The 14,824-nt window shown below is 23.7% G+C and overlaps 6 protein-coding genes across 6 annotated transcripts; 4 read left to right on the top strand and 2 right to left on the bottom strand.

Annotated features, from left to right (window-relative positions):
* Nucleotides 1-1,552: 1,552 nt before the first annotated feature.
* On the top strand, nt 1,553-2,692 carry rsmG (uncharacterized protein). The gene is made up of 3 exons (XM_003288062.1): nt 1,553-1,890; nt 1,955-2,099; nt 2,178-2,692. The coding sequence occupies exons 1-3, from the start codon at nt 1,861-1,863 to the stop codon at nt 2,636-2,638; spliced, it is 636 nt and encodes a 211-aa protein (XP_003288110.1). The 5' UTR covers nt 1,553-1,860; the 3' UTR covers nt 2,639-2,692.
* Nucleotides 2,693-2,791: 99 nt separating this feature from the next.
* On the bottom strand, nt 2,792-3,451 carry DICPUDRAFT_78917 (uncharacterized protein; the record flags this gene model as incomplete). The annotated part of the gene is made up of 1 exon (XM_003288042.1): nt 2,792-3,451. One exon carries the CDS (start codon nt 3,449-3,451, stop codon nt 2,792-2,794), a length of 660 nt encoding a protein of 219 aa, XP_003288090.1.
* Nucleotides 3,452-4,187: 736 nt separating this feature from the next.
* On the top strand, nt 4,188-5,551 carry DICPUDRAFT_152297 (uncharacterized protein; the record flags this gene model as incomplete). The annotated part of the gene is made up of 2 exons (XM_003288061.1): nt 4,188-4,487; nt 4,562-5,551. The coding sequence occupies 2 exons, from the start codon at nt 4,188-4,190 to the stop codon at nt 5,549-5,551; spliced, it is 1,290 nt and encodes a 429-aa protein (XP_003288109.1).
* Nucleotides 5,552-5,728: 177 nt separating this feature from the next.
* On the bottom strand, nt 5,729-8,657 carry DICPUDRAFT_152296 (uncharacterized protein; the record flags this gene model as incomplete). Its single annotated transcript, XM_003288041.1, has 2 exons — nt 5,729-7,573; nt 8,649-8,657. The coding sequence occupies 2 exons, from the start codon at nt 8,655-8,657 to the stop codon at nt 5,729-5,731; spliced, it is 1,854 nt and encodes a 617-aa protein (XP_003288089.1).
* A 206-nt stretch (nt 8,658-8,863) lies between these two features.
* Nucleotides 8,864-11,836, top strand: DICPUDRAFT_33545 (uncharacterized protein; the record flags this gene model as incomplete). The annotated part of the gene is made up of 2 exons (XM_003288060.1): nt 8,864-9,864; nt 9,946-11,836. 2 exons carry the CDS (start codon nt 8,864-8,866, stop codon nt 11,834-11,836), a joined length of 2,892 nt encoding a protein of 963 aa, XP_003288108.1.
* A 571-nt stretch (nt 11,837-12,407) lies between these two features.
* On the top strand, nt 12,408-14,505 carry DICPUDRAFT_78913 (uncharacterized protein; the record flags this gene model as incomplete). Its single annotated transcript, XM_003288059.1, has 3 exons — nt 12,408-12,517; nt 12,587-14,352; nt 14,414-14,505. The coding sequence occupies 3 exons, from the start codon at nt 12,408-12,410 to the stop codon at nt 14,503-14,505; spliced, it is 1,968 nt and encodes a 655-aa protein (XP_003288107.1).
* Nucleotides 14,506-14,824: the final 319 nt, after the last annotated feature.

Below are 14,824 nucleotides of genomic sequence, written 5' to 3'. Positions count from 1 at the left end.
AAAATAAATCAATAAAAAGAAATTCATAACATCCAAATTAAATTTTTTTTTTTTTTCTTATTATAATGGGGATAAATATTTATTTATCTATTATTTTTAAATATTTGTATTTTACAAACTTCAAATAAAGTTTAACCCCATACTTATATACACTCACAACTATGTGTCTTTGTCTCTCTCAATATTTCTATTTGTGTTTTTTTTGAAAAAAGTTAAATAATTGTTTTTTTTTATTGGTACATTTAATGTATATATTTAGTAAATCAGTTATTATTGTATCACACACTCATACTAGTTATAACAATAAGATTTTTTTAAATCTATAATAATTATTTCCTTTTATAGCAATAATAAATAAATAGATAATAATAAAAATCATTCACATAATTATATTATTATAAAAGTTGAATTCAATGAGTGGTGGTGTGATAATGCAGAAAATAATAAATAACCAAAATAAAAAATAACTTGAAATGAAGTTAGAAAAAAAAAAAAATAATAATTATGGTAATGGTATTGTTGTTATTACAAGTTTTTTCCTTTTCCTTTTATTTTCTTTTTGTGTTTGTGATTTAATATAATTATTCACCATTATTATAATTTTCATATGCCTCCAAAATAAATTATTTCTATTTTGGAGGTTTACAAATTTATACACACATAGTTTAATATATATTATTTACATCTATGTATATATATGGGTGGGTGTGTAGATAGATGGCAAAATAACAGAGCTTAGCTAGGAAGAGTTTGTGTATGTAATTGCGATAAATAAATCAAAAACTCAAATTTAAATATTTTAATAACTATATCATTTATTGCTATCTCTAGTATCAAAAAAATGTCATTATATAAAATCATTATTATGATTTTATATAATGATATCATATTATTGTTGGAATCATTTAATTTTTTTTGTTTGTTATAGTTGGTATTGTTTTTAAAAATTGTATTTGTGTGTGGAGTGTCCCTTTGCTATACTTTACAAAAACTTTTTTCCCATTATATTTTTTTTAACCTTTTTAACTCCGGTATATTAATATACCCCTTTATAATTTTCCCCCCCAATTAATTTTCTTTTTCTTAAATAAATTTCATGTAAATCATAAATAGCACACACCCACTCAACACACACATTAAAAATAACTCTCATATTAAATATATTAAATTTTAAATCTATAATAAACATTTTAATTAATATTAGTAGTTTAATGATACCAATAAAGTTAATTCACCTATATTTAAAAATTTTTAAACAATTCAAGAAAAACTTTATTTAATACACAAAAAATATGATATATTTTATTTCTTTTTTTTTAAATGTGTTATGTGTTATTTGTTGTGTGTGTGTTTGTTTGAATAAAAACTATATATAAAATTTTAAAACAAACAGAGTAGTAGTTAATGTATATAACAACGATAAATTTTTTTATTTATTTTTGGCAATGTGATCATAATCATAAAAAATTTTAAAATTTCTTTATATTAATTTATTTTAACAATAATTTTTTTAATATTTAATAAAAAAAAAATATATTTTATTTGTTCTTTAAATTATTATAATAAATATTATTTATATATCTAACTTTTATTATATAATTAAAATTATTTATTTATTTATTTATTTATTTATTTATTTATTTATTTATTTATTTATTTATTTATTACTTTATTTATTTATCTATTTTTTATTTATTTAATTATTTATTTATTTATTATTTATTTATTTATTCATTCATTCATTTTATTTCATTTATTTATATATTTATTTATTTATTTATTTATTTATTTATTTATTTATTTATTTAAAACTATTTATCTTTTTAGAATAAATTTTAAAGTTCATTTTAGTATTTAAAAATGAAGAGAATGCAAATTTGTGTGCTTGGGGTAAATATTTTTTAATTTTTAAAATTAATCTATAATTTAATATTAATAATTTTTTTTATTATAGTTAGGTAAAACTGGAAAATCAAGTTTAATTCGAAGCTTTGTTGAGGGTGTATTTGATCAAGAATATGTCCCAACAATAGAAGGAGGTGTTTGTAAATCATTTTCATTCAGAAATGAAATGATAAGATTATCTATTAATGACACTGGTAAGTTCATTTTTATTTTTTTAATTTTTACCCCTAAATAATATTAATTTTAAAAATTAATTTTATAATTTTAAATAGCTGGATCAAAGGAATTTAATCACTTAGTACCAGATACAATTAAACAAAGTAATGCATTTATAATTGTATATTCATTAGATGACAGAGAATCATTTGATAGTATACAGTACTATAAGGATCTAATAAATCAATATAAAACCATATCAATGCCAGCAATAATACTAGTTGCTAATAAAACTGATTTACCAGAGGAATTACATCAAATCTCAAAATTTGAAAGAGAGCAAATTAGCAAATACTACCAAGCTCCATACGTCGAATCATCATCAACCAATTCACAATCACTTTATAATATATTCATTGCATTATTAGAAGAAAATGAAACTAAAAATAAAATAAGAATTATAAAAAAGAAAGAGTACGAAAGAAGAATAAAAATTTTAAACCAAAATGGAATAATATTTAAAATGTTACATAAAATGAAAATATTAAATACAACCAATGAAATTTTAAAAATATAAATATAAACTTAAAAAACAATAAAATAATTTTATTTATTAGTGTATACATAGTTTAAAAAAAAAGAAAAAGACAATTGTAATTTTATAATTTTATTTTTAATTTTATATTTATACTTTATTTGTAAAGAGACAGATGAGGGGTTGGAGTGTTGACTAGTTAGTAGAAATTTCACTTACTGACGAACCACCTGCTATTTCATAGTTTGTTAGAATTGCTTTAACCATTTCTGTGTATGCAGTTTCGACATTACTATTCTCTCTTAAAGAAATTTCAAAAAATAATGCACCTATTGAACTTGCAAAACTCCTAGCATCATCACTATTGACACATTCCGATTGATTTGATTCATTTCTTAAATCTGATTTGTTTCCTATTATCATAATTGTTGGTTTGAATAGTTTTGGTTTTTTGAAATACTTCTTATCTATCATTTTATATTTTTTTATGTACTCTTTATACCAAAACTGTTTAATATTTTCAAATGATTCTTTATTTGTTATTGAATATAGGAATACTATACCATGTAAATATTCAAAGTTTGCCCTATGTTCATTTGCTTTATATTCTCTTCCATCATTTGGGAAAAAGTAGTCATAAATTGCAACACTAATTCTGATATCATTGATTTCCATTTCTTTTTCCATATAGTCCCATATTGTTGTATGGGTATACTCTAAGTTGAAACTATTATTACACACTACATTTAAAAATGATGTTTTACAACCCTCATATCTATCACCTACTAAATGAATTTTAAATTTATATTTTGTTCCCTCTTTATTATTATTATTATTATTATAGGTATTGGTCATTCTAAACAATATAAAAAACAAAATAAAGATTGATCTACATTTATATTAGTTTTATAAAAATCTTTTTTTTAAATGAAAAAATAAAAAAAATAAAAAAAAAAATAAATTTTTTTTTTTAATTTAATTTTAAATTTATATTTATTTTAACCAAAAAGATATTATAAATAAACAATCAAAATATATAATAAATAAACTTTTTATTTCATTGATTTTATAATTAAATAATAAATAAGAAAAACAATAGTGTTAAAATATCTAATATAATAAATTTTCTAATATTTTTTATTATCTGCGGTTTAAAAATTATAAAGAAATAAACAAAATAAACAAAATAAACAAAATAAACAATACCCTTAATATCAATGGTATCATAGATCCAACAATAAATAAAAATATTAAAACAACCCATTTCAAATTTTTTAGAAATCAAATAAAATATAATTTTAAACCAAATTTAAAAAAAGTGATTTATTACTAAAAAAAAAAAATTATAAAGATTGAATTTTATTGGTTTCGAAACCTGGGTGGAAATCAGAGTTTCCCAAAGCAAATTTTATTTTTTTAGATTTTTATTATTTTTTTTTTTTATAACGAAATTTATAATTTTATAAAATTTTTTTATTTTTTTATTTTTTTATAACGAAATTTAGAAAATTTTTATTATTTAATATTATATATAAATTTTTTTTTAATACCACCTTTTTATTTATTTAAAATATAACGATTAAAAAAAAAAATGATTGCAAACGAGTCATCATTTTCATACGATTGCCTTGATTGGAAAAAAGAAAGTATAAAAAAAGCAGTTGAAGAAGGAATTTTCAAAGAAAATGATTATGTAATGATGTACAATTTAGATGAATTCAGAGCCCTCGCTAAAGAAGCATGTGACAACTTAAAAGGCCTTCAAACTATGGCTGTTAAATGCAACCCAGTAATGAATTTAATGAAAGAAGCTATTAAATGTGGTTTAGGTGCAGAGGTTGCTTCATTTGGAGAATTAAAAATTGCCGAAAGAGCTGGTTTTGAACCAAGTGTAGGTTTTATTAATTTATTAATAGTTTTATAAAAATATTATAATTTATTAATTATTCTTTTTTTAAAAAAAAGAAAATTATTTTCGATTCACCAATTAAAACTAGAAGAGAATTAGAATATGCTTTAAATATTGGATGTGTTATTAATGTTGATAATTTTGAAGAGTTAGAAACAATCGAAGAAATTGTATCAACATTCACACAAGAAAAAAAAGATAGTTTAGTTTTAGGTATTAGAATTAATCCACAAGTCGATGCAGGTACATTAACAGATCTTAGTACAGGTGTTCCAACTAGTAAATTTGGTATTGGTATTCAACATAAAGATAAAATTATTGATGCATATCGTAGAAATAAATGGTTAAAAGGTGTACACATTCATATTGGTTCACAAGGTTTCGAAATTGATTCAATTTCAAGTGCTGCTGTCAAAGTTATGGAATTAACTAAAGAAATCAACACTCTTTTAAATAAACAAATTACCTTTTTCAATATGGGTGGTGGCTTATCAGTTAACTTTGATACCGAACAATCAAAACCAACATTCACCGATTACGCAAATCATCTTAAATCAATTTTACCAGAATTATTCAATGGTGATTTCCTTTTAATCACTGAATTTGGTCGTTCTTATTGGGCTAAATGTGGTGTTGTCATTTCAAATATCGAATATACCAAATCATCAGGTGATCGTGCCATTGCAGTTTGCCACTCTGGTGCTAATATGCATATTAGAACTGTTTATCAATTCCCATTATGGAAACTCCGTGTAACCATTTTCGATAAAAATGGTATTCGTAAACATGGTGACGAAAGAATGACTGATATTGCTGGTCCATGTTGCTTTGCTGCCGATGTTTTAGTTAAAGAAAGAATGTTACCACCAATTTTAAGAGGTGAATATGTTATGGTTCATGACTGTGGTGCCTATATGATTTCAGCTTACTCTCATTACAATTTAAGATTAGCCCCACCAATTTACTCCTTTGATGTAAATACTAAAAAAATCGAATTAATTAAAAAAGGTGAAACTATCGAAGAAAAAATTCAATTCTTTTCTTAAATCAAAAAAAAAAATCAAAAAAAAAAAGGCAATAAAGATGTATTAAAATAAACAAATAAATAAGTTATAAAATTTATAAAAACTATTAATTCTATTTATTTTTAAAATAAATGTATATATTTAATTTTTATTATTTATTATTTTTTTACAGTTTTAATTATTTTATTTTATTTTTATTTAAAAAAGATCAGAGATTAAATCTTTTGATGGAGCTTTACAGTTTTCTGGAATATCGAATGATTCAAGAATTTGTCTTGAAACTTTAGTAACTTCTGAACAAAGATCTTGAATTAAGAATGGGATGGCTTTAGCGACATTTGATGAAATTAAATGATTTGTAACAAACCAACCTAAATCTTCTTCAATGGTGACAAGTGAATCCAACATGATTAAATGAGCTAATGGTTTAACATTATTTTCTTTGAGGGTGGTGATAGCATGGTCAAAAACGATTTTGTTCATATGAGCATAACCTAATTTAACAGACCATGGAATAGCATTATTGAAAGCATTATATGATGATTCTTTAGAGTTTGAAATGATTTGTTTTAATTCTTTTAATCTCATTTGTTCTCTTTGGTCAAAGAGTCTCTTGATGTTTTCAAAGTTGAAGAGTAATGATTTGGCATCATCACCATCTAAATAAATAGTTGGTTGTTGAACTTTTGATTCTGGGAGAGCTAAAAGGTATTTGGCTAATTGTTGCATTAAAACTGTATTATCACCTTCATAGGTACAAATGATATCACAATCATTTTTGAATTCGGCAATACGATTTGCAGAACGATAACCTTGACCACCACAAGCTTCTCTACAAACTTGGAGGTTTTGTACACAATGCCATGAATAGATGGCTTTAATACCAGAACAGTGAGCATGAATTGAGATTGGTTGCTTTGGTTGTGCAAGTTCTCTAGTGAGACGTTGAACATAGAGATCAAAGAGAATGGTTCTTGCTAATGGAGCCATTAAACGTCTTTGTTGGGAAGAAAGAGTAATTAATGGTTGTTCATTTTCGAGGGTTGGACCAAATTGTTTTCTGACGTAGGAGAAATCGATGGCAATGGCAAGACTGGTCTTTAATGCACCACTGCAACCTTTGGTGATTGCCATTCTACCAGCAATGAATGGAGCCATAGTGGCAGCAAAGTTTTTGATTGGTGAACTGAATTGACTCTTGTAGGTACCATCTTCAGTGACATCACTATATTTATTTAAGAGGTTTTCTCTTGGAATACGAACATGATCGAATTTAAGTTGTCCATTATCAATACCATTTAAACCTAATTTATGGCCACAATCTTTGATAGTTATTTTTGGTAAAACGTTTCCATTCTTATCACGGAGAGTGACGACAAAAGCATGAACACCATGGTTAACACCTTTGATGATGAGATTGGCAAAGACAGTAGTATAGGTAGCATGTAAATAAGAACCACCGATCCAGAATTTTTGTGAGGTTGGGGTTGGTGAATTGATGATAAACTCTTTAGTTGATGGGTCGTAGTGGGCAGTGGTTTCAATACCACGAACATTTGAACCATGACCAATTTCAGTCATTGAGAAACAACCAACAGTTTTGAGGGTATTGGCATCTTCAATGTATTTCTGATGTCTTTCAGTTCCTAAAAACATAATTGTACCACCAAATAATGTAAAATGAACACCTAATTTTGTACAAATATTATTATTGAATAATGCTAACATTTCGACTATACCAGCGTATCTAAAGATGTTTTGTTTGATATCGGTGAAATGAACAAGACCACTTTTTGCAAATTCTTCACACTGTTCTAATACCAATTGTCTATATGATGACATATCTAAACCAATAAAGTTTTCTTTGAACTTTGGATTGGTTCTGATGAATGCTCTTGCAGCATCTTTGTATTTGTGTGCTTCGACTGAATCAACTAAAACTTTAAAGTCTTGAATATTGATATTTTCTTGAATTGGTCTGAATAATTCACTTTCTAATGAATTTGACTTTTCATTATTGTTAACTTCTAAATGATTTTTAATCTTTTTTTAAAAAAATAAAATAAATTAATATATATTAGTTTTTATTAATTTTTTTTATTTTTTTTTTTTTTATTTTTTTTTTGACATACAATATCGATTCTGTTTTTATACATTTCTAAAAAAATAAAAGAAAAAAAAAGAGTATTTTTCTTATACTAATAGTTAATAAAATATAAAAAATATAAAAAAATAAAGTAAAAAATAAAAAAATGAAATAAAAAATATTTAAAAAAAATAAAAAATTAAATTAAAAAAAAAAAATTTAAATTTTTTTAATTTTTTTATCAAATATATTTCCATATATTTCCCTTTATATACACTAAATGTTGCCATATGAAATTTCTTTCAATTTTAAATTACAGTAATATCCAATATCTTTTCAAAAACAATACAAAACTGTGTTGGAATAGATTTTGATTAATAAAAAAAAGAAAAATATAAAACAAAACTCAAAGGTAAATTTCAAATAAATAAAAAAAAAAAAAATAATAATTATAAAAAAAAAATAAAAAAATAAAAAAGATAAAAAAAAATTATTTTTTATAGATTTTTAATTTAATAATTATTAGTATTGGCGTTGTTTTTTTTTATATTTATGTAGAAAGAAATAATTACTTAATTATTTTATTGTGCAATTGTTGTTAGTATCTCTATCATTTTTATTGTTGCACTGTTACAATATAAAAAATAAAACTATTTAAATTAATGATAAAACTAAAATGTTTTTCCGAACCGTCTTAATTAAATAAGAAAATTTCATCCATGGTCCAACCGAGAGTTGCGCAAACAGCATGCAATTCACTGGTATATTTATGATTATTATTATAAATAATCTAAATTTCTTCAAGGATTTTGGTTTGATCACTAACCATAAAGCGATCATTTTCAGCATAGAATTGAATTTTGTTTAGGAAATAAAAAAATAGAAAAAAAGAGTTATCTTATGGTTCTATAATTTTCTTATAAATATAGATCGAATTATATAATTTATTATTTTTTTTTGTTTTTTATTCATAATTATGCTATTTATTTTTTTGTTTTATTATTTGGATGGGATTATATATACAATTCTTACCTCTTTCATATTTCCTATAATTATTATTTTTATTTCCTTTAATAATTTCCTTTTTCTTTTTTTTTTCTTTTTTCATATTTTTTTATTTAAAAATATCTTTTTTTTTTCAAAATTTTTTTTAAAACACAAAACAAAAGCCCAATTTTTTATATTTTTTTAAACACATTATTAATATAATTAAATATAGTTTTTAATAATTAATATAGTATATAGAAATGAAAAAAAAAAATAATAAAAGAAATTCAAAATATGATAGCGATGATGAAGAAATAAATAATAATAATAATAATAATAATAATAATAATAATAATAATAAAAAAAAGAATCATAATATTGAAAGTGATGATGAAGAAGATAAAAATAATAATAATAACAAAAGAAAAAATAAAAAAAACTATAAAAATCAACCACAACAGCAACAACAACAACAACAACAAAAGAAAGAAATAAAAAATGAAAAAATTGAAAAAGAAATAGAAAAGAAAATTGAAAGTCAAATTAGGAAATTAAAAATTAGTCTTAGCTCAGAAGATGAAGAGTTGGGTCTATTAAATTATGATATCGATTATAGTGAAAGGTTATTTTGGAGGGTCTGGAAGAACAAGTATTTAAGAATACTCATTATTGATTCAATTAAAGAAGAAATGAAAATCAGTACTTTCAAGTATCACGAAATTTGTTCAGTTCAATGGATGTTAAGAAATGGTTATCAAGAATTATTGAAATTAAAAGTAAAGAATGGAGAATTTTTAATTGATTTCTTTAATTTTGAAAATTATTCATCAAACCCCTACCCATTTAAAGAAAAAAATACTAATAATCGCAAGTTATCAATTTTTAAAGAAATAAATAATAACAGTAAAGAGTGCAGCGAGTTCTATGAAAATCTATTCAAAAACTATCCAAGCTATTTTATAAAACTACCAATAATTCCACAGCATCTTTATGATATCAACGACAATCATTCATTTTCAATTTCGCCAACTATTGGAAAGATATGGACATTATTAGAATACTCTTCAAAGTTAGCTATGAAGTATGATAATGTGTCAGCATTGTTAATATTAATCAAAAAGTATAACTTTAATGGTAAGATCGATCATTTTTACCAATGCTTGGACTATGGCTCTACTAAATGCGCAAAATTATTATTCAAGGTTTTGAATGTAAAAAAGAATGATATTGTTGCAAAGGTCTGGAAATCTTCTTTATTAAAGTATTTACAAGATGACTACGACCCACAACAAGAACGCATGCGATCGCAGTGGCCCTATGAACATAACAATACCAGAAACAGAGAAAAATCAGATGTAATAAAACCAAAAAGAAAGCATCATCAAATTATAAATAAAATCGTAAACTTTTTAATTATGGATATGAAACTATTACCACCTAAAGAATTAAATAAGGTTAAAGAAGATATATTCCAATTTGAAATTTATCAATTAACAGTTCAGGAACTTTTAGAATCGTGTGAAACTGTTGCATTGCTTTTAGAAAACACCTGTTTCTTTGAAGACTATTTAAAGTGTATCGCAAAAGAAGAGATCAGAGACAAATATATGAACTATTCAGGTTTACTTCAAACATATTTGCCAACACCAGCAACCGATTTCATCCAATATGAAGATTTAAAACAATTCAAGCAAAATGAATTAGGCCAAATTTTGCAAGATAAAGTTTTTTCAATTTCAAAAGATAATCAAACTGTTAGAAACTTATTTAAAATGTTAATAACATTCACATGCTATACCAGTGGCTCTTTCAAGGATAATTTTATTTTCTATCAATATAAATACTGCAAAGATTTCACACTATCAACAAATACTTTTAATTCATTACATTTTGGGGAACTGGGTGGGGTTCGAACAAATGCAGACTTTTCACTTTTATTCACAAATACTGAAAAAACCGAAACAACAATATTTAAATTTTGTAATAATGATATTGATCAACAAAAAGAATTTTTAAATCAAGTTTTAAACAATATTAAATTAAATCTTAGAAATAATAGTTATAATAATAATAATAATAATAATAATAATAATAATAATAATAATAATAATAATAATAATAATAATAATAATATTTTTATTCAACCAATTAATATAATGGAAATTTTACTGTGTTCAAATATTTTAATTTTAATCAAAGAATTATATAAATCATTATTAGAAACATATGCTTTTGATGACAGTGAGATTTTTCCAAAGAATTTAGTTGAAAAGTACATCAAATCAACAGAGGTATTTGATTATTTATTACAATTAAATTCAGAATTTATAAATCAAGAGATTACCTTCCAAAGTTGTTTAAAATCAAAAATACCTTTAATGAAGCATATTAAAAGAAACCATTTAAAACTCTATAGACAACTATTACAATTTACAATTGAAGATACAAATAATACAAGCTATGAATATTCAAAAGAATCAATATTATTTATTTATAGTAATATAAATGACTTTAGCTTTTGTTATGAAAAAATCAATATATGGAAACGCAGGTCACTTTTCGAATTCTCTTTAGAAGAATATATTCAATTGGTTAAGGGAACTCCGTATGATCAAAAGTATAGTATTTTTTGTGGAGCAGATTCAAAAAAATTCAAAAGGTCTTGTGTACTATTAAACTGGGTTTATAAAAACAGATATCAAGATATTGTTTCGTCAAGATGGGATAGTGTAGCCGACGCAGAAGCACAACATTTAGGTTCGAAAATCAATCCAGAAATGGTTTTGGTTTTATATCATTATTATTGTGGCAGGACCGACATGGTTTTAGATTACTTTAGAGCCAAATTAAAAGAAATACCATCATTAATCAGACTTGTAGAAAATCATTTTTTTACAAAAATTAGGTACTTGGTTGCAAGTAGAGGCGATACAGAAACTTTAGCCAAACTAATGGTCCTTTTAAGTACTCCGTTTGATCTAAACAAAGAAAAGTTTTATCATAGCTTTATCAATCCATTGTTAATTGTTGCTCAAATCTACGGTCGTACAAATATTTTCAACTACCTAAAAGAAAACTATCCAACTTTATTTATTATCGATTGTTACGATTCAAACCGCAATATTTCAGTTTTAAAAAACTCGTTATTATCTTCTGCCTCGATTAATAATAATATTTTAGCTTTTAATTTTATTTCAACTCAAATAAAAGAAAACAATTTGTTAAAAAAATGAATTTATTATTTTTAAAATTCAAGATAAATAAAAAAAAATAAAAAAAAATAAAGAATTTAACCCACTCAAAAATATTATTTTTAAACACAATATATTAAACTAAATGTTTCATTAAAAATCATATTTTCTTATAATATAAACTAAGCCACCATTGGTCGAATGTTTATAAGTTTGGGAACTGAAACGTGTCACATCTATAATAAATTTAAAGAAATAACATCGAAACTTGATTTTAAATTAAGTAAAAAAAAAAAATTAATTTAAATTTTTTTATTTAAAAAATTTCCCTTATAAATCTCAAAAAGATAATTTCTGTATAATTATTATGATTGTTATGAGCATTGGTTAACCTTCTAACATTCAAAAATTAAATATTTTATACAGATATTTAAAATTTAAATTATATTGATCCATTACCAAAAAAAATTTATAGATTAATTTTTTAAACAGTCTAAAAAATAAAAAACAAGAGATATTATTTTTGGTATATTTTTAATCTTTTTTTTTTTTTTTTTTTTTGAAAATATTATTTAAACTTAAAAAAGATATTCGATATTAATTTAATTTAAAAATGAAATATAATTTAAGTGAACCATTTAGTTATTATGAAGATTTAGAGTTTTCTAAAAAAGAAAACCCAATGTTTTGGGACGAAGTTTCAAAAAAATATAAAATTCATTGGTAAATAAAATAAAATAAAAATAAAATAAAAATAAAATAACTGAATATTAAAATTTTATATTTATTTAGGGATAAACCTTATGATGAAGTATTAAACTTTAATATAGAAACAAAAAAATCTCAATGGTTTAAAGGTGGGTTTATTAATGCTTGTTATAATGCTTTAGACAAAAATATTATAAATGGAAAAGGAAATGAAGTCGCCTTTATTCATGAACTACCAATAAAAAGTTTGAAATTCACCATTACATATCAAGAGCTATATGATAAGGTTTGTAAATTTTCAAGATCACTTAAAAATTTAGGGGTTAAAAAAGGAGATGTTGTTTTGATATATATGCATAATTCATTTGAGACTATTATCTCTATGTTATCATGTGCAAGAATTGGGGCTATTCATAGTGTTATGTATGGGGGTGCATTATCAGATAATTTATCAAGTACAATTACAGATTGTAAACCCAAAATAATAATTTCATCAAGTTTTAGTTATTTTTTAACCGAAGAACCAAAATTCTTTTTACCCATCCTTAAAGAAGCATTATGTAAATCTCTTCACAAACCCTCAAATGTGGTTATTTATAATAGAAAGGATATCCCAAATATTGACTATAATGATCACAGATTAAAGAACTGCTTTATTGAGGGGTCACTTGATTGGAATGAGATCATTGAAAATGTTGAACCCTACTATGAATATGAACCTGTGGAATCCCAACACCCATTATATTTAATATATTCAAGTGGAACAACAAATAAACCAAAAGGAATTGTAAGAGAAACAGGGGGTCATATAGTTGCTTTAAACTATACTACTAGAATGAATTATAAATTAGCTGATGGTGAAACCTACTACTCTGGTGCCAGTTTCGGTTGGATAAGTTCTCATTCATTTTTAATATATGGAATGTTATTTGTTGGAGGTAAATCTCCTTTCCTCGAAGGACCTTTTAAGAGCTTTCCTGAAGATTTTTGGAGACTTATTTCAAGTAATAAAGTTAATGTTTTTTTAATCACACCTTTAATTACAAGATTAATGAGAAAACAAGATCCAGAAGGTAAAATTGTTTCAAAATTTGATTTATCTGCAGTAAAGTTTGTATCAATATGTGGAGAAAGAGTTCATCAATCTATTATAGATTATTTATTAAAAATTACTAAAAAACCAGTTTTAAGTGAATATTGGCAAACTGAGAGTGGGTGGCAAATGACTTTAAACCCTTTGGACCAATTCCCTATTAGAGGAGATTCTATCGGAAAAGCTGTAATTGGTTATCAATTAAAAGTTGTTACTAATTCTAAAACTACTCCAAACAAAGTAATAGAGTTAGGACCAAATGAAATAGGTGAAATTGTTATTAAACTGCCTTTACCACCATGTGCAACAAATAGTCTGTTTGGTGATGATGAAAAATCCAGTTTATATAATAAACATTATCTAAATAAATATGAAGGATATTTCAGTACAGGTGATCTGGGTTACTATGATTTGGATGGTTATTATTTTTATGTCTCAAGATCTGGTGATTCAATTACATGCGGAAACTCAAATATAAACTGTGATGTAGTGGAGTGTGATATATTAAATAACCCCCAAATAAATGAATGTTGTATTGTCGGTATTAAAGATGAAGTTTTAACCCAAACTCCATTGGTTTTATTGGTGATAAATAATGAAGAGAATAAACTTCAAATTATGAATTATGTTTCCAACCATCTTATAAATATTATCCATACCAATACAGTGATCAAACCAATTATTTTATGTGTAAATGGTTTACCAAGAAATAGAAATGGGAAATTACTAAAACCACTTGTTAAATCAATATTTAATGGTATGTATTTTTTAAATTTTACTTTTTAAACTACAATTATTAATTTTATTTATTATTTTAGGAGAAAACTATGTTATACCTCCAACAATGGACAACTATACTATAATTGATGAGCTTTTAGAAGAATATAATAAATTAATAATTAAAAATTAAAAATTTTGAAAATAAATAAATTAACTTTATGATCTTCAATTTTTGAGTTCGACTTGTGGCCTCTGTTTTTATTTGATAATATTGGTTTTTTTTTTTTTTTTTTTTTTTTTTTTTTTTTTTTAAAAGGGGAAAAAATTAAAAGCCAAGGGCTTAAATTTACCCGGAAAAAAAAAATACCAACCTCCCCCCCTAACCCAATTTTTTTTTTTTTTTTTTAAAAGGGGCCTACCCCCCTTTTGGTTTTTTTAGAACCCCGGGCCCCGGGCCCCCTTTTTTTTTTTTTTTTTTTTTTTTTTTTTTAAAAGGGGGAAAAAAAAAA

This window comes from Dictyostelium purpureum (assembly GCF_000190715.1).
Source record: "Dictyostelium purpureum unplaced genomic scaffold DICPUscaffold_122, whole genome shotgun sequence".
Taxonomy (NCBI): Eukaryota; Evosea; class Eumycetozoa; order Dictyosteliales; family Dictyosteliaceae; genus Dictyostelium; species Dictyostelium purpureum.
This window is presented reverse-complemented; position numbering and strand designations above follow the sequence as displayed.